This window comes from Neoarius graeffei, chromosome 22 (assembly GCF_027579695.1).
Source record: "Neoarius graeffei isolate fNeoGra1 chromosome 22, fNeoGra1.pri, whole genome shotgun sequence".
In the NCBI taxonomy this organism is placed as follows: Eukaryota; Metazoa; Chordata; class Actinopteri; order Siluriformes; family Ariidae; genus Neoarius; species Neoarius graeffei.
The window spans coordinates 56,699,507-56,719,834 of NC_083590.1; the positions used below are offsets into that span (position 1 = coordinate 56,699,507).

Consider the following 20,328-nt stretch of genomic DNA (forward strand, 5'->3'; position numbering starts at 1 on the left):
GTGAACCCCGCCTTTCGCCCGTAGTCAGCTGGGATAGGCTCCAGCTCGCCTGCGACCCTGTAGAACAGGATAAAGCGGCTACAGATAATGAGATGAGATTTAATTTTGTGCTGGAAAACAAATGTTTGGACTCTAAAATGTTTTAGTACTGACTCGCTGGTGGTCTAGTGCTAGGATTTGGCACCTTCACTGTTGCGGCCCGGGTTCAAGTCTCGGTGTGAAGAAAAAGGAAAGGAAGCTTTTGGGCGGCACAGTGGTGGTGTGGTTAGCGCTGTTGCCTCGCAGCAAGAAGGTTCTGGGTTTGAGCTCAGTGGCTGATGGGGGCCGTTCCGTGTGGAGTTTGTTTTCCCCATGTCTGCGTGGGTTTCCCCCTACAGTTCAAAGTCATGCCGTTAGGTTAACATGGGCAACCATGGGCTGAGGTTGGGCTGAAGTGCCCATGAGCAAGGCACCTCACCCCCAACTGCTCCCCGGGTGCTGCACACTGCTCTGGGTACGTGTGTGTGTTCACTGCTTCAGATGGGTTAAATGCACAGGTTAAATTTCACTGTGTGCTTAAGTCTGTGTTTGAGTGTACATGTGACAGACAAAGCAGGGATGCAAATTTTCCGCCGATCGGTGGATTTCCGACTTTTTCAGACCAAAATGATCGTTTTTGAGATCGATGTAAATCCGTTGAGAAATTTTCGGGGTGTATGGTTAACGATCTGTGCTCACCTTGTAACGTCTTGATTCTCGGTGGCTCCGGGTTAACACACTCGAGTCTTTCGACATGTCGTAATTAACATTCACTTTTGCGACAATGTTCGACTTATTTGCGGTAGAATGTTCGGGAAATCCCATCGCGTGCAGCGTATAAACACAAGTGCGCATGCTCTCCATGCATGGCTTGCAATCGCCGTTCACCGACCGTACACACTGTTTGACGGTACGCATTGGTAACATCGGAAAGACGCAGGCGGGATATTTTAGCGTATCGACAATGGCAAAAGTCCTCGATTAGAAAGAAGAGGATCGAGCGAGGGAGATTGATAAAGGTGCAGGGATAAAGAACTGTTTTCGATGGGCTTGGTTAGAAAGAACACTGAATGTCGAGATCGACGAGCAGACTGTCACAACGAAGCTCGGCGATCACGTACGGAAACTAGACGTCCCAGGAAAAGTACTTTGCTCATTGTGTTCTGACATGATAAACTCCGCTAGTAGAGGGGCGAGGACTATCCAACTTCACATACACACCAAAAACACACAGGCAGGGCCAAAATTATTCTGCCTGTTCAGTGATTCATTATATTTATAATGTATATCACACGAATCAATGCCATGGTGAATCAGAGTATCATATCTATATTTCTGATAAAATTTTAGGTATGATGCCGTGTATAACTCTCCTACTTATTGCTCATTTCATAGGGGGACGGCTGGGGGGGGGGATTGCTGGCGTGTGCCGCGCGGGAGCGTCTGTCCAAATTTTTTAGGCCGAGATGAACTTATAGTTTTTGATTAAAAAAAAAAAAAGTCCAATCTGTAATGCCCATTGTACACGCCTGTTCTTTAACTCAAACTCACCATCTCGATCTTCAGATTGGCCGTATGGTATCTGTATTACATCACACAACATCCTGTCCAGATAAAACCTCGTTAGTGCACACAGCAGTTGAAAGGGAAGTGATGAGTGATGCTGAATGTTGCCTGCTTAATATGCAAGAGCTCCTGCTACCATGACAACATCAGAAGAAAGCTTCAGAGAATTATATGACGGAACTTTTTTCTGGTTTGCACTTCATTGTAAAGGATTAGAGTATTCAAAGACATGAATAGCTAAAATGCAGAAATATAATACTGTAGAGCTCGTTTATATTAAAAGGTGCATTGATTTTTTTTTTTAAATCATTAATGTGAATTGATTAAAAACAAGTCTCTTATACCATATTAATCATTTTCACCTGGGAGTCACCAAGAAGGGGAATTTATTTCCAAATACATTGCAACTTTTTGCTGATAAAATTAATGGTTTTGGGGTTAAAAAAAAAAATAGCCAAAAATCATTAGCTCCCGCCCCCTGGGCCCCCACCGGGGCTCCGCCCCTGGGCCCTGCTGGGTGCCTGCAGCCCCCAAACCCCCGGCTTTTTTCAGACTTTTTAAATATTTTTCATTCTCATCCCTGATAATGGCTTCTTGGCTTGGCTTCGATAATGTAGAAGTCATAAGATAGAAATCTATAACAGAATTTGTGTGTGTGGGGGGAACCCAAAACAAAACAGGGGGCCTAAGACTTTTTCACAGTACTGTGTGTGTGTGTGTGCATTTTATATAAAACAATCGTGTGTGTGCGCGGACACATGTCCAGATGGAAGCAAGGCACAACGCCGTTTAAGGCTGCCGAGTACGTGTGTCAGCGGGGGTGTGGATATGTGGAGCATTCTCTCTGCGAACATCGGGAAGGACCTCTCCAAGGTGTCCATGCCAGTGCAGCTCAATGAGCCGGTCAACACGCTGCAGAGACTCTGCGAGGAGCTGGAGTACTGCCACCTGCTGGACACAGCTGCACACACACAGGACCCACATATGCGTATGGTGAGAGCAAAACAGATCTACACTCACTGGTCACTTTATCAGGCCCACCATACTAATACTGGATCACGCCCATCTGCCCAGGTACGAGGTGTTGTACATTCCGAGATGTTTTCTGCTCACCCCAATTATATAGAGTTATTTGAGTTACCTTCCTGTCAGGGCAAACCAGTCTAGCCACTCTTCTCATCAACACTGCCACCCTGTACGTGTGTACACACACACATATTTCTAGAGTTTACACAGAATGATGTGGGGGTAGATCCTGTGAGCCTCAGTTCTGCAGTCTGAAACACCTGGCTGATGAGAGATCTGAGGAGAATGATCAGACCGGTCTGAGCTGACAGCAAGTCAAATAATAGTAACTCAGATAATCACTCTTTCCAACCGTGGTGAGCAGAAAAGCATCTCAGAACGCAGTGTTCCTCAAATGTAGAAAATATGACCTGAGAGATATATAATAATATTGATGCGAGAAACAAAGCTGAAATCAGAGTCGATTGTTCCCCTCTGGATTTCTCATGTGTTTTGTGTGTGTAGGTGTACGTTGCAGCATTTGCAGTGTCGATGTATGCATGTACGTTTACCAGGGCAGGGAAAAAACCCTTTAACCCTGTACTGGGAGAGACGTACGAGTGTGAGCATCCAGACAAGGGCTTCTGCTTCATCGCGGAGCAGGTACAGCACTCACAGCCCATCCGTACATGTGGAATTCTTTCGCTTTTCCTCCCTGCACATAAACTCACTCATGCTCTGCATTTACCTGTTCTTCAGGTAAGCCACCACCCTCCTGTGTCTGCATGCCACTGTGAGTCCAAAAACTTCACACTTTGGCAGGGTGAGAAGAATTCTCTCTCTTACACACACACACGTACACGCGCATATATATATATCTCAGTGTTCTCTCCAGGATCAAAATAAAGCCCTGACTTTTGGGGGGCCCGAAGGGCCACGTGCCGTGGCACAGATGTACAAAGGGAGAGTATGAGCGGGGGGTTTGAATAAAGGGAGCCCATCTGGTGACTTTTAGGGGCTTTTACTGTTAACATGGTTGAACATAGCGGTCAACCCCAAAATGAAAATAGAAGTGCGAAAGCCGGGGTCCAGGGGCTGCAGGTCCAGGGCAACACCCTGTTGGGGTTGGGGGGGGACCCTCAGCCGAAAACGATTTTGCCAACTTTAAGAGGGGATTGATGGCCTTAGGATGACTATTTACTTTTCACCTTCTTCTTTTTACTATTAATGGGGGAAAAACAACCAAAAAAAAGTCTTCATGTGGACACCACCTGGATTAACAAAACGATGGCGATAACAATAACACACTTCAACATGATCATGAAGTGAAAGCTGTGCAATAACCACATTTCAGAAAGATTTCACCACACGCCTACGTCTGCACGTCACTTCATAGGAAAACAGGAAACACTATTTGTTTTGCCACCGAGTCATTTCTACATCGGGGTTTTGACGCAGTAAAAGTGTTTGTAATTTACTGAAGCAGAGTTTGAGGTTTATTTTGCCCTTTAGTAAATGAAAGCGTAACATTATAACATTAAATAAATTATTAGAAAGATAATATTAAAGGAATATAAAAATTAGTGAATTACTCAAAGTAATGCCATCACCAACAATCCCAAAACCATGATGACAATGATATATTAACAACTTCCAATGATATAGTTATAGATTCATACATTTACGCGCTTATTTTTTTATTTCCCGTCTCCGACACAGACTCGCTCGGCTCCTACTGTAACAGTAATAAACATAAACACGCCAAACCCAGCATGCAGAGTTCCTGTTGGGAAAATATTTGGCTTTACGTTTATGAGAACATACAGTGAGAGTAAAAAGTATTTGATCCCTTGCTGATTTTGTTGGTTTGCCCACTAATAAAGACATGATCATTCTATACTTTTAATGGTAGATGTATTCTAACATGGAGAGACAGAATATCAAAACGAAAATCCAGAAAATAACTTTAAAGAATATATATTAATTGATTTGTATTTCATTGAGGTAAATAAGTATTTGATCCCTCTAGCCAAAAGCACTTAATACTTGGTGGCAAAGCCTTTGTTTGCAAGCACAGCGGACAGACGTTTGTTGTAGTTAAAGGTCCCATGGCATGAAATTTTCACTTTCTGAGGTTTTTTAACGTTAAAATGAGTTCCTCTGACCTTAAGTCACCCCAGTGGCTAGAAATTTCATAATGTGTAAACCAAACTATGCCCAACATTTGAGAATGGCGCGTCAAAACGGCGTGTTGATAAACTCTTCCCTTTACTACGTCAGCAAGGGAGATGATCCCCACGCCCCCCCTCTGGATTCCCACCCACTGTATGGATTGCCCCGCCCAACTCAAAAGTTGCTGTTTGTCCTACCAAGCCTACTGCGCATGCGCAGAACACATGACTACATTTTGTAGTGAGGAGCCCATAGAAGACACAACATGGAAGTTGCGCTGTACATGGATGTGACAACACAGAAAGGAGTCTGTTTTTACTGCCGACGGGAGAGCCCCTGAAGACGAAAAAGTGAAAATTTCATGCCATGGTACCTTTAACTACAACAAACGTCTGTCCACTGTGCTTGCAAACAAAGGCTTTGCCACCAAGTATTAAGTGCTTTTGGCTAGAGGGATCAAATACTTATTTCCCTCAATGAAATACAAATCAATTAATATATATTCTTTAAAGTTATTTTCTGGATTTTCGTTTTGATATTCTGTCTCTCCATGTTAGAATACATCTACCATTAAAAGTATAGAATGATCATGTCTTTATTAGTGGGCAAACCAACAAAATTGGCAAGGGATCAAATACTTTTTACTCTCACTGTATCTGTGGAGCAGTTCAAAGTAAGCTTTATTTTACTTTAACTGCGCAACTTTACAAATAGATCGAGTTGAACTTGGATTAACTGAAACAAGGCACATTTAACTTTTTCCAGACGTGATAAAATGTAAAAATCTCCCTTCTCACTGACCGAAGTCTGTGCTGCAATCGCGGTCGAGAGTGATCCTGATGACCATCTCGCTTTTTCAAGATCCTTGTGAGACTTTCTTTGCGTGTGAAGTTCAACATCTGGAAGGCCTCTGTGTTTACAGCTGATCCCCCTGTTGCAATCAGTGCATCGGAAATCTGAATCGGAAATCCGAATCAGCGATAACGCATGGACAGATTTTGGTCCAGCTGGACTTAAACTTCGTATCATACTCAGGGCCGCGTTAACCCTTGCCGAGGCCCTGGGCAGACACCCCCCCCGAGGCCCCACCCCCGCCTGTTGTCAACTGCGCTCAGCAAACTCACCCCCTCAGACGTGCCTGTCTAACTAGATACAGGAACTCAAATAATGACAGTGGTACAATTAGAAATACTATTGAACGATAAAACTTTATATCCATCAACACCTATTTAATCGAGAAAAAGCAATGGTGAAATAGGCAACTGCATGGTGAAAAAATCCATCAGACATCACGGTTAACAAGTCTGGGTAACTAAAGTTTAGCCTCAAGAAGCCTTTGAATGAGTGAGTCAATGAACAACATGTCAAGAACATGACCTCGGCCTACAACAGTTTCTTTAGTATTCAGAACAAGAACATTCATTCGGTATATAACCGTTCGCTTTCATTTTGGAATCCAGGCAACTTTTAACTTGTGAAAACAAAGAGCGATAACAAAGAGAGAAAAATATCTTGCTTCTCAGAAATAAATCTCAAAATGTGAGGCTGTGTGAAACATTTCATCCTTTCACACACGTAATGTTCCAAACAGCAGCGGCACACAGCTTTGCGCATTCAGTTTGACAGCCATGGGTCAGCTTACAAGGGCACTTTCCTACTTTTCTGGAAAGCGAAGTCATTAATTAAATCATTGAACGCAAGCTGGCGTAGCGTGTGAAGACATGGTGGACAGTGATCATATTGACAAGGACGGGTGATTTATGCGACGGGACAAGGTGGGCTTCCTTACGGGTGGTGAAATGCATCAAAAATGTTATCAATATGATCAAAACTTCTGAAAATATCGTTTCATATTTTCCGATCTCGCTACCTCCGAGGCCCCCTAGTGGCCGAGGCCCTGGGCAGCTGCCCATGAAGCCCGTTAGGATAATGCGTCATACTTAGCTGCACCTTGATACTTGGAAATGTTCTGTTTTTACGGTAGAACTTGGAGGGCCGTCTGATCCAGAATCACTGTCACTCATTTTCACCAGGTGCGTCTTTCCCGCCGGTAACGTGGAAGTGATGAAGACAAAGTAAAACGCGATTTCATTGGTTGACTGCAGGAAGTCGACCAATCATGAGCGTCCTGTCACTGTGTAATTCAGTGCAAAGAATCGTGAGTCTCGCAGCAAAGTCGTGAGAGTTGACAGGACAGTTTTCAGCAAGTGTTGGAGGAAAAAAAAAAAAAGCGCGTCGGCATGAAATTAAAGCATGTCGGCCCTGACGCGAATGCACTCTGGGGGGGAGCACTGATATATAAAATCCGTTATTCCACGAAATCAAGCCATGTAGCACCGAATTGTCTATAATCTGTGTACGATGAGATTGAGTGGAATAACTGTTCCATTCTCTCCACATTCACTGGAGTTTGAGAAACGGAGCATTTTTATTTTTTGCAAATTCGATAAATAAAACTTTATACAAAACATCCGACAAAATAATTTCTGCTCAGAATGTAAACGAACTAGCGAAATGACAGGAGCAATTTGTGAAAAATGCAATAATAATTCTTCAAAAAATAAAAAAAGATACACTTTCACCATCAAATACTTTTACTCCATATTTTGCCCCGCCCTCTTCTTTAAGGTTTTTTTGGTGGTTGGCAAACCAAAGGTGCATTCCCACCACTGACTGGGCTGGAGTGTGGAACAGGAGAGATTGGGGGGAAACTATATATTCTTTTAGCTACTTCTGTTTCTTTTAAATACTTGATGATGATTTTTGGGGTTTTGTTTTCGAGTAGAGTTTTTATTTCATCCTCGGTTGGTTCAGCAAAACCATTTTGTCTTTCTCTACTCATGATATTTGAGCGAGCGTTCTAGTTGAGTTACTAAACCTTGAGTCCGAGTCGAGTCTCCAGTGTTCAAATCCAAGTCATTTAAAGAAAATTGAGTTTAGTCCACTATTGATCCAAGTCGAGTCCGAGAACGAGACTCCAGCCGCACCATGTGACGGTGGCTGTTGCTGCCTTTATGTGAAAGCGTCTCTGCTACTGTGTTGGACTAACGTTCCTGCTCGACTGCCTCTAAAGCGTATCGATAATATTGTCCAGGCTATTTAGAATGTCTAGAGACAGGAACTCCTTTTTACCCATTTTCATAAACCAACAAATTTGGTTTGTTATAAACATGAGAAATTGAACGGGATAATGGTTACTTATTGAGTTACTGGGGCGGATCTAATCAGCTCCACGCAAAACCATTAACCTTCTGAACAGCCACAGCTTCTGCCTGTGGGACTCACAGGCTCCGAGCCTTGAACAGATAACATCAAGTGTAGATTATTTAGAATTTCAGCTTTTGTGAATTTCTCCTAAAATGTAGATTTCTACTCGCATTTCTACAGTATTGTTATAAAGCCACCTGGTTGCTTCTTATTGTACAAATATTGGGTCATTCCATGCCAAATCAACAAGAGGTTATGCTCAACCATCTCAGATTTCAATGAAATTTGGAGGGCTCATAGATACTATTAAAAGAAGTTAATCCCCAAAACTTGAGCTTCCTATCACCAATAGTTTCAGAGATACAGGCATTTGAATTTTTCGATTTTTTTGTTTTTTGCTCAAAGCATACATATTTCAAAGTGTAATATAATCTTTATCATGCAAGATAGAAACCTAAAATTTTGCACAGAGAGACTCAATGTCTTGTACTACAAGCTTCAACTTAGAATTTCAATGGTCATTGTATATTAGATGGTGATTTTTAACAAGGAAATTAAAAAGACAAATTTGCATTTTTTGCATTTTTAACTCATTCTGGAAGCTTGCCTGTGGCAGTAATGCTTAAACTAAGAATGTTATTCAAATCTACACAGAAATATCTACCAATTTCAGTTTTACCAAGTCTTTAACTTACAATTTCTGTTGTATGTTAGTTTATGGCAGTCAGAATCTTTCTTTAGTCCAATTCCTATAGAACAGGGAGGAAGTTCAGCCATTTCTAGATGTCTAAGAACAAACTCATTTATACTGATCTCAAATTGAAAGCAACTACAATTAAATTCCCTAGCCAACTATTCAAAATATCCAATCCTTGCAAAGAAACACATTCAGTTAATAACATTGGTAAATTTTCTCAGTGCTCTGTATTACAATGTATTTAATATAATCCAAGCAATATAATGTTATCTGAACAAGTGTGCAGTTTACAGACTCTAAAACTATAAGATATGAGCCACCTGTTCTGGTATCAAAGGTCACCTACTGTGCTGTGTTGATATTGATAAGGCTGGCTGTTGACTGGTACACAATAGCTGGTCATTGATTGCTAATGTTACACAGTCTTAGATTAAAATCAATTTGCAAATAATTAATACTGAGCATTAATTGAAATTTTATTTAAAATTGAGGAAGAAACATGTCTCCTAACCTACTTGAGCCTTATTGAAGCATTTATTAACCCTCAAATATCAGTTATATGAAAATTATATCAAAAATTCAAATTTGGTGAAAATGGATTTTTTTTAAACCCCTGTAGTTTAAAAATACTTGAGAGACACAGAACAAAAATTTGGAAATATAAAATATGGGTCTTGGGGATTACTGAAAAAAATTTACAAGTTCCTAACTGCTATCCCACATTGGATTTCTTGCTACTGAAAATGGCATGTTTTAGAAATCGGCGAATTTCAAAACCCTATTACAGACAAACTAGGAATAGTGGAGACTTGGTAAAACTGAAACTGGTAGATATTTCTGTGTAGATTTGAATAACATTCTTAGTTTAAGCATTACTGCCACAGGCAAGCTTCCAGAATGAGTTAAAAATGCAAATTTGTCTTTTTAATTTCCTTGTTAAAATCACCATCTAATATACAATGACCATTGAAATTCTAAGTTGAAGCTTGTAGTACAAGACATTGAGTCTCTCTGTGCAAAATTTTAGGTTTCTATCTTGCATAATAAAGATTATATTACACTTTGAAATATGTATATTTTGAGCAAAATGCAAAAAAATAGAAAAATTCAAATGCCTGTATCTCTGAAACCATTGGAGATAGGAAGCTCAAGTTTTGGGGATTGACTTCTTTTAATAGTATCTCCGAGCCCTCCAAATTTCATTGAAATCTGAGATGGTCGAGCATAAATTTGTCAGATATTTGTTGATTTGGCATGGAATGACCCTGTTGTATTGTATTTTATTGTACAGTGTTAAAACACCTTTTTATTCAAATAATTAATATTATTGGATATATGGAAGGATATCCTGTATTGCATTATGTTCAGATCACAAATGAAGATGGTGACCATATTATTGAAACTCAGGATGGCCTCGATAGTCCTCGCTTTTGCATCCTGATGTTCGTTCTCAGCAGCTTCTGTACGTGAAGGCAGTACCACTTTGCCAAACTTCACGCTCTGCAATGGCAACATGGCAGATGAAGAAAGAAGTATGCTTTATAATAAACCAAATTTCATGAAAATCAGTTCAGAATTAAGCGAGTTACGGTCAGTTTTGTAGAGAAGTCTGCGTCTCTGTGATTGTTTACTAGTGGATCTTGACTGCCCCGATATGGCAGACACGTCAAATACAAACACGTGAAATGCAGTATCTAGGTTCCTATGTCTATATGAGAGAGAGAGAGAGAGAGAGAGAGACTGGTGATGTGGAGCAAGTCTAAAAAAACAAAACAAAAAACCATGACCTGCAACTACAGTACCAGTCAAAAGTTTGGGCCCCTTCTAATTCAGTGTCTCTTCTTTATTTTTATGAATTAAGTCACTTCACGTCTGAAAGTAATGATGCACGTCGTTTCTCTTTATTTTTGTTTGGTTCTTGACAAAATATGGATTATCACAGCTGTTATTAGAGTATTTTAATCATTTATTATTCACTGTTTGATCTCCAGAGGTGGACAAAGAACCCAACTTCATTACTTAAGTCAAAGTACAGATCCCGCTGGTCAGATGATACAAGTGAAAGTTTTAGGCCAAGTTTACATTAGACCGTATCGGTCTCGTTTTCTTCACGGATGCACTGTCCGTTCACATTGAAACGCCGGGAAACGGGAATCCGCCAGAGCCCACGTATTCAATCCAGTTCGTGTCTGGTCCGGTGCTGTGTAAACATTGAGGATACGCGGATACGCAGTGCTGAGCTCTAGCTGACGTCATTGGACAACGTCACTGTGACCTCCACCTTCCTGGTTCGCTGGCGTTGGGATCACACACACAGCGGCTCAGTCCCGAATCACTGCTCGTGTGCTTCACTCGCGCGCTCTGTGAGCTGCGCAGGGCCGGAGTGCGCACCCTCCAGAGGGCACTCGCTGTTCAGGGCGGAGTGATTTGGAGCGCAGGAGGAAGCGCTGAGCCGCACTGAGGTTTATTTACACATTCCATCTTTATTTACCTCCTTCAGGCGCTTAAACTCAGTGAGAACATGAACATCACAGCCAGGTGTGTTTATCTGCTGGAGAAGGTGTTCGCTTGCCATCCTTCCACTTGCAAGTGGTGAGTGACTTGCGCATGCCCGATATGCACTGGGATCATGTGACGTGCCGTCTAATTAGTCATGTGATTAGCGTTGCTGTGTGCACGCGAATCGTTTTAAAAACGTTAATCTGATGATCCGCTGATTCGAAATAATGTAAACAGGGCCTTAGTCAAATTTTTACTTAAGTTAAAGTACTGAAGTACTTGCTTTTAAAAATACTTAAGTGTTAAAAGTAGATTTTCTGGCAATTCATTGTTGTATTATTGCCACAACGCTTACAAAACCTAACGACGTTACCAAAGACAGAAATGTGAATTCACAAAATGAACGCATGCTGTGCATCATGGTGGTTTAACGTTAAGCTAGCTAGCCAGTGAAACTCCACCTGACATGCTAGCAAACTCTTTTCAGACTCGAAATCATATTGGGTAGCTAACGCTACTAGAAAAGAAAGATTTCTACATTGTTTATTTGGCACGATTATGCTAAAACATATTTCTAAAAGGACTTCAGATAAGTTAACATTATTTATTTTAGCATAACTCCATTTTTACATGCTAACTGTGTCCAAGTTAACTAGCTATGTGTTAGTGTTAGCCGTGGACAAGGTTACGGCAACTTGGCGAGCAAATCCATAGGACGTTGTTTGACTAACCGGACTGTACAGCTACGTTTGCAACATTATCGCTAGCTCTAAAAGCACAGACAACTTCGTTGCAAGCTTTCTCTTGGAATAAAATGTTTACAGACCTCAATATGGCGGCACGGTGGTGTAGTGGTTAGCACTGTCGCCTCACAGCAAGAAGGTCCGGGTTCGAGCCCCGGGGCCGGCGAGGGCCTTTCTGTGTGGAGTTTGCATGTTCTCCCCGTGTCCGCGTGGGTTTCCTCCGGGTGCTCCGGTTTCCCCCACAGTCCAAAGACATGCAGGTTAGGTTAACTGGTGACTCTAAATTGAGCGTAGGTGTGAATGTGAGTGTGAATGGTTGTCTGTGTCTATGTGTCAGCCCTGTGATGACCTGGCGACTTGTCCAGGGTGTACCCCGCCTTTCGCCCGTAGTCAGCTGGGATAGGATCCAGCTCGCCTGCGACCCTGTAGAACAGGATAAAGCGGATACAGATAATGAGATGAGATGAGACAAATCTTTAATCCTTTCAGAAAACTGGAACATGGGTTCTAGGTAAAGCCACAGGTGTGTACAATCCCCAGAAGAACCGCCTCCTTCATTCTGCCATCAACTGATCGTGTTCAAATAACGCTGCTGAGAAATCACTGATCTTGATTTTATCCAGTCTGTGGGCGTGACGTGACCCTAGTGATTACTGATCGGCTCTCAGTGTCACCTGAGAAAAAACCAATCACGTTTTAGAAAAGAAAAAAACATCCACTTTCAAAGCCGCTTCATAGTAACGAGTAACGAGGAGCTTGACAGAAATGTAGTGGAGTGAAAAGTACGATATTTTTGTCTTTCAAATGCAGTGAAGTTAAAGTCAGAAGTTTCCAAAAAAAAATAAAAAATACTCAAGTACAGATACTCAAAGTCTACTTAAGTACAGTACTCAAGTAAGTGTACTTCGTTTCTGTCCACCTTTGTTGATCTCAAACACATTAAGGCCCTGTCCACACGGCAACGGATTCAGGTGAATCAGATAAAATTGTTTATCGTTTCGGCCTGGCGTCCACACAGCACCGGCGTTTTGGGTGCCCCAAAACGATATTTTGAGAGAACGGTTTCCAGAGTGGAAAAATCTGGCAACGGCGCCGTTGCGAAGTCGTCTGGATGAGTAGAACGGATTTGTTTACGATGACATCACAATCACATGATTAGAACAAGCAGCACTCACTCATTCACGCCGGGTAGAAGAAGGGGTTTATGCGCATGCGTCCTACTACTGCTATTGTTCTGGTGTCTTCGATGGGACCGTCTTACAGCGCACGTAGAGGTGTGGCATGTGTATTGCATCGTTTTCAGCAAGCGTTGCGTTGCCATATGGACCTGATATTTTACTGATCCGTTGCCCATGTGGACGCGATATTTTTTTATTTTTTATTTTTTTATTTTTTTTTTACCCGCTAAAAACAAATCTTGTTGTCGTGTGGATGTAGCCTTAGAAGGCAAGAAGCTCATCCACCTTTTGATGAGACGCACCTGATAGCGTGCAAAGCATCAAGAGAAACGCTGGATACACTGAAGAATCTAAAATATGAAAACACATTTTTTGACACTTTTTGTTTACCACATAATTCTATAGATGTGCCAGATGTTATTTCGTAGTTTTGATGTCTTCAGTTTTGTTCTACATTGTAGAAAATGGTCAAAACACACACACTCTCTCTCTCTCTCTCTCTCTCTCTCTCTCTCTCTCTCTCTCTCTCACGGTGCTCTCCACAATTATTGCCCCTCTTGTAAAGTTTAGTAAAAATAGCTAGAAAAAAATTCACTTTTTGGTGAAGTCGCTTCATCTCGCGCTGAAAAAATGAGAAAAATCCAACCTTTTACTTGACATAAATTTATTCAAAGAAAAACAAATCCCTCCTCAAGAAATAATTATTTTCAACAAAAACACACGCCACTATTATCGGCCCCCCTGAATTTAATACTCTGTCCAACCCCCTTTGGCAGTAAAACAGCACCGAGTCTCTCCTCTAACATTCTATAAGGTTGGAGATCCTGAGCGGGGCATTGAGCCCATTCCTCTTTCCACAGTCTCTCCAGATCATCCAGGGGCCTCGACCCTCTCTTGTGCTCTCTCTCTTCTTCAGCTCCGCCCACAGGTTTTCACTGGGGTTCAGCTCAGGGGACTGAGACGTTCAGGGCAGAAGCTCGATTCTGCGCTCAGTGAACCGTTTTAGTGTTGATTTGGACAGACGCTTCGGATCATTGTCCTGCTGGAGGGTCCAGTGACGACCCGCTTTTAGTTTCCTGTCAGAGGAGCCGGATTGTGATTTAAAATGTCCTGGTGCTTCATGGAGTCCATGATGCCATGGACCCAAACAAGGTTTCAGAGCCTTTGGAGGAAAAACAGCCCCAGAACATCACAGAACCTCCACCATATTTTACAGTTGGGATCGGGTTCTGTTCGTTATAGCCGTCCTTCTGTTTCCTCCAAACCCACCGCGAGTGTTTATTGACAAAAAACTCCATTTTTGTTCCATCAGACCAGAGAACACAGCTCCAGTCAAAGTTGTCGTAGCGTTTCACAAACTTCAGGTGTTTACGTTTGGGGTTAACTGACAGAAAAGCCTTTTTTCTGGAACCTTCCAAATAATCTGTTGGTCTGGAGGTGGAGGCTGATGGGGGTTTTGGAGACTCGGAAACTCCAAGATTTTACATTTTCTTGTAATTCACCAACAGTGATCCTTAGGGAATTTTTATTTTTGGCCTCTCTTCCCCTCCTCACTGTACGTGGGGGCAAAATAAACTCGGCTCCTCTTCCGGATGAGTGTGGAACAGTTCCAGTTGGTGTCCACTTTATTATTATTATTATTATTGCCCTAACAGTAGACATGGACATTTTCAGGCGAGATGGTTTATCCCCATTCCCTGACTCATGAAGGTCAACACACTACTTCTTCCTCTTTGGGGTTGTGTCTCTCTTATCTTTCCGATTAGATTAGACTAGACTAGACTGTATAGATCCCTTTGGGAGGGTTCCCTCAGGGAAATTAAGATTCCAGCAGCATCATTACAGATAAACAGAGAAAAGAAATGGAGAAAAACTTCTAGATAAATTAAAATAAATTTTGTATTTACATAAACAAATATAAAAGAATAAGATATGGGGAAAGGGGGGAGAAGTGGGGTTAGGGTAAGTGTGTGTGGGGAAGCAAGAAAGATATTGCACTTTATATTGCACATTGTCCGGTATTGCTTATTGTTAGGCTAGGCTACTGCTCCTTCCCGTCCTCTGTCCTCCTGTTCCCCCTCCTCCCCCCCAGAGAGGAGTTGTACAGTCTGATGGCGTGAGGGCCAAAGGAGTTTTTGACTCTGTTCATCCTGCACTTGGGAAGGAGCATTCTGTCACTGAACAGGCTCCTCTGGTTGCTGATGACGGTGTGCAGAGGGTGACTGGCATCGTCCATGATGTTCAATAGTTTGTCCATAGACCTCTTCTCTGCCACCGTCACCAGAGAGTCCAGCTTCATGCCGACCACAGAGCCGGCCCGCCTGATCAGTTGTGTCCTTCTTGGATGTGCTGCCCCCCCCAGCACACCACAGTGTAAAACAGGACACTGGCGACCACAGACTGATAGAACATCCACAGGAGTTTCCTGCAGATGTTAAAGGCCCGCAGCCTCCTCAGGAAGTGCAGCCTGCTCTGTCCCTTCCTGTACAGGTGTTTGGTGTTGCAAGTCCAGTCCAGCTTGCTGTCCAGCCACAGCCCGAGGTACTTGTAGGAATCCACAGCCTCCACCTCGACTCCCTCGATCAGAACTGGTCGTGACCTTGGTCTGGACCTCCCAAAGTCAATGACCAGCTCCTTGGTCTTCGAGGTGTTGAGCTGCAGATGGTTCCTGTTGCACCACACAGCAAAGTCCCACTTTCCCATGTTGATGTTGAGGGAATTTGGCATCTGTGTCGCCTCATATTTGTTCCCCAGTTAATCAGGAAGTCATGGATTACAGCTTGAAAGTTCCTACACACTCCAATCAGCTCAACCATGGACAATTTAAATGGAAACACACTTCAGGTACATTGTGTTCACTATCATTTCCAGGGGTGCCAATAGTGGCACATATGTTGGTTGGTTGGTTGGTTGGTTGGTTGGTTGGTTGGTTGGTTGGTTGGGTTTTTTTTTTCTTCTTCTTGTTAAAAATAAATAATTATTTCTTGATGAGGGATTTGTTTTTCTCTGAATAAATGTTTCAATTAAAGGTTCTCATTTTTTTTCAGTGTGAGATGAAGCCACTTGACCAAAAGGTGGATTTTTTTTTTCTAACCCTTATGAATCTTTACAGGCGGGCCAATAATTATGGAGGTGTGTGTGATGTGATGTGATATATTTATTACCAGTCAAAAGTTTGGAACACCTTCAAATTCGATGTTTTTTCTTTATTTTAATTAATTAAAAGACACTTCGTGTCTTAAAGTAATGACTGACTGTTATTTCTCTTTACTTAGTTGAGTGGTTCCTGACATAATATGGATTACTACAGTTGTCGAACAGGACTATTTACTGTATTTTTATTATTTACTCTTTACTGGTTGGTGTCAAATGCATTAAGAAGGCAAGAAATTCCTTTTTTTAATATATTCATATACAATACAATTATACAAAACAATTAGAATTCAAATATAACACCGAATTTAAAATTAAGTGAAAAACCAAAATTAACAGTAAGGAATAATGTGTATATGGAGATGTGTGTGTGTGTGTGTGTGTGTATAAGGAGTTACTTGTTGATTTTATTTATTTTTTCTCTCCTTTCCTCCCTTCTCTTTCTCTCTGCCTCATTCTACTTCACTCATCCCTGTTCTGCCTGGGCCCCATGGGTGGCTCGGGCGGCCCGGTCCTGTTGGGTTGCCATGTGGGACCGGTGTTGGTCAGTGCTGTGGGGTATTTGTGGGTTCTGGGCCCCCGTTGCGCACTCGCCCTATGCGCGCGCACACATACCTCTTCCTGGTAATATGTAACACGCCTTATTCTCTTTTAAATGCACTACACATTAGATTGCACACATCATACATCTACCAATAACAAGAACAACAAATAGACTAGGGCAAGCAAGGCGTGCATGCAGATGCCTCTGCAGGTGTTTTACTGCACGCCTCGCTTCCTTTTAATGCTAACACAATTTAGAGGAGGCATATATCTATGAGTACGCAGGGTTAGTGCGGCGTGCAGGGGGAAATCTGGGCAGAGACTCACCCTGCATGCACACTTCTTTTAATGCAATACATTAGAGAAAGCCCACAATCTAGCCATTTACATTCTTACATGGGACAAATGTGGCATGTTGCGTGATGGTCTGGAGTCAAGGTGGGGGGGCCCTGGGCCTTGGGCTGGTTAACACGCAGGGCCTTCCCTCTGCCGTCTCATTGTGGTATATCTTGTGCGGGGGCGGGACGACACCGTGGCCATACTTGGGTGCCCAGGCAATCTGTATAATCAGTCAGTTAATCAAATTATTCCTATTCTTATTTCTCTTATTATTAACCTACATAAAGATAATACTCATTTTCTCTGAAGCCCTCCTTCTCTGCGATCCAGCCTCCATCTCCCCGGCCCAACAGTAAGTCAGTACTACTCCTTATAAGAAATTCCATTTTTGACAAGACACACCTGTTAATTGAGAAGCATTCCAGGTGACTACCTCATGAAGCTGGTTCAGATAATGCAATAGTGTGCAAAGCTATTATCAAGATAAATAGTGACGACTTTGAAGAATCTAAAAGATGAAACGTTGTTTTTTAACACTTTTTTGTTTTACCATATGAGTCCATATGTTATTTCATAGTTTTGATGAGTTCAGTATTGTTCTACAATGTAGGAAAAAAAATTAAAAAAGAAAAACATCAAATTTGAAGGTGTTTCCAAACCTTTTGACTGGTACTGTGTGTATGTGTGTGTATATATATATATATATATATATATATATATATATATATATATATATATATGTATATATGTATATATGTGTGTGTGTGTAAAAATAATGAGAGTATAGATGTTTTAGATGTAAGTACAGCTTGGTCTCTCTTAGATGTCCGATGGAAGAACAAATTTTGGGGCAGGTCCATGGAGATTGTCCCCGTGGGAACCACCCACATCGTGTTGCCAAGGTGATCAGTCCGTTTCTCCCTGACCTATAAATCAGTCCCCTTTCAGTTGTGGATTTTCTTTTCATATTTCTCTGTCTCCCTCTGTCAAGTTTTGGGGATCATTACGAGCTGAATAGGGTCACGTCCTGCATCCATAACATCCTCAGTGGTCAGCGTTGGATAGAACATTATGGTGAGATGACGATCAAAAACACAGCAGCTACAGAAGACACCAGCTTCTGCAAAGTTACATTCTTCAAGGTAAAACTGACATTCTGATCAACAGTGACCTACTACACGGAAATTTATTCATTTAAAAGGGTCACGTTGAACTTTAGGTGTTTCTCCTACACCTGCTCTTACAATCCAGACTTTTTATCGGAGAGGGTGGAAATACTTTGATAGTTCACTGTAACATTATTTAATCTTTCTAGGTCAGAATATTTGTTTCTAATCTTTCAGCACAAAGCCAAAAGCGCTTTTGTTTGAATTGCTTTGACCGATAACATCCCTGATATATACGGAGTCAAGTATACACTCACCGTTGACTTTATTAGGAACTTGTTGACCTGCGTATTCCTGTAGCTATCCCATCAGCCAATCATCATGTGGCAGCAGCACACTGCAGAAAATCATGCAGATCCAGAAGAGCTTCAATTAATGTTCACATCAGAACAAAGAAAAAAAACAAGTCTGATCTCTGGGACACGAGCCGTGGCCTGGATGTTGGCACCAGATGGGTTGGTTTCAGAAGCTGCTGATTTCCTGGGGTTTTCACACACTACAGCCAGCACATGTGAAATATACAGTTGTTTATTGTTAGCTAAGTTTGCCTACACTGATAGATGAGTAATAATGTACAACGAACACATCATTATTCTGAAATAAACCCTGACAAGGTGATGCAGAGAGGGGTTGAATTTTACAGTGATAACCAGCTGGCTGTACATTTATCCGCTTATTACACGGCTGCTTACAAAAGAAATCAATAATTTCACACAAAATATTGATTTAAAGTGATTTTTTGCTTCTGCTAAAACAAAAGTCTGTTCCTGCTCTGTAGCCGTCTGAAGATGGGCTTACTTAGCCTTATACAGTGGTAATTGAAAGTTTGTGAACCCTTTAGAATTAGGGGCCAAGCAGCGAAGCTGGCGAAGGCCCCTAATGAGTTTGTCGGTTTTCTTATTATTATTATTATTAGGGGCCAAGCAGCGAAGCTGGCGAAGGCCCCTAATGAGTTTGTCGGTTTTCTTATTATTATTAGGGGCCAAGCAGCGAAGCTGGCGAAGGCCCCTAATGAGTTTGTCGGTTTTCTTATTATTATTATTATTATTATTATTATTCAACTTTCTTCTCCTATGGGATGTCAATGGCAGCCCATAGAACCACACATAGGAAAATGCTCAAATTTGGCACACACATTCTAGACAGTCTCAGCATTCCCCACAACAATTTTTAGGTCCCCACCCCCAACCCTCTAGCGCCACCAGCAGGTCAAAGTTGCAGGTACATTTCTGCTTGTAACTTTTGAACCGTTGGTCCGATTTTCAAAAACTTGGTATCCCTGGAATCCTTGGGTCAAGACGAATCCAAAGCACCCCATGACGTCATTTTCCGCCCATATAGTTTTCCCGCCATTTTGAATTTTGTGAAAATCAATTAAAATGCTTCTCCTCCCTCAATTTTGGACCAATTTCTGCCAAACTTGGTAGATGGCAACTTTGGACTAAGCTCCACAAGAAACTTACCCGGTTTTTAGAATTTCATAAGCGTTTGGCCGTGGCAGCCAATCAAAATTGGAGGCGCAGATGCCAAACAGGAAGTGTGCTCATATTTCGGCCGGCCTTTGGCGTATCTTAACGAAACTTGGTGGGTTTATGCCCCACCCCTCCATGAAGGACCCCAAAGAATTTGGAACATATTGGCTGCTAGGGGGCGCTATAACTAGGAAAAATGTCTTTTGGCTCATATCTCATGATGCGTTTTGGCTAGAAACAAAATTCCACTGCCTATGGAATCCTTGGGTCAAGCCGAATCTATCGCACCCTATGACGTCATATTCTGCCTTGAGGATTTTCCGCCATTTTGAATTTTGTTAAAATCAATGAAATTCTATGGAAACCCATAGAACCGTCTGACGACAGGTTTTCAAATTTGGCACACTGATTCTAGGCTGGCTCAAGGTTCTTGTCAGCAAATTTCAACTCACCACCTCAAACTCTCTAGCGCCAACAACAGGCCAAAGTTGCATGTACATTTCTGCTTGTTACTTTTGAACCGTATGTCTGATCGTCAAAATCTGTGTATCGCTGGAATCCTTGGGTCAA

At 42.0% G+C, this 20,328-nt stretch overlaps 1 protein-coding gene across 4 annotated transcripts in view; it reads left to right on the top strand.

The window, feature by feature from the left end:
* The window catches only part of osbpl3a (oxysterol binding protein-like 3a), a 79,249-nt gene that overhangs the window by 32,517 nt on the left and 26,404 nt on the right, over positions 1-20,328 (top strand). For all 4 annotated transcript variants that reach the window (XM_060905008.1, XM_060905009.1, XM_060905010.1 and 1 more), the window contains 5 exons: positions 2,351-2,577; positions 3,115-3,252; positions 3,349-3,412; positions 17,944-18,022; positions 18,112-18,262. In XM_060905008.1, coding sequence (XP_060760991.1) covers positions 2,351-2,577; positions 3,115-3,252; positions 3,349-3,412; positions 17,944-18,022; positions 18,112-18,262 — 659 coding nt within the window. The remainder of the gene's footprint in view (positions 1-2,350; positions 2,578-3,114; positions 3,253-3,348; positions 3,413-17,943; positions 18,023-18,111; positions 18,263-20,328) is intronic.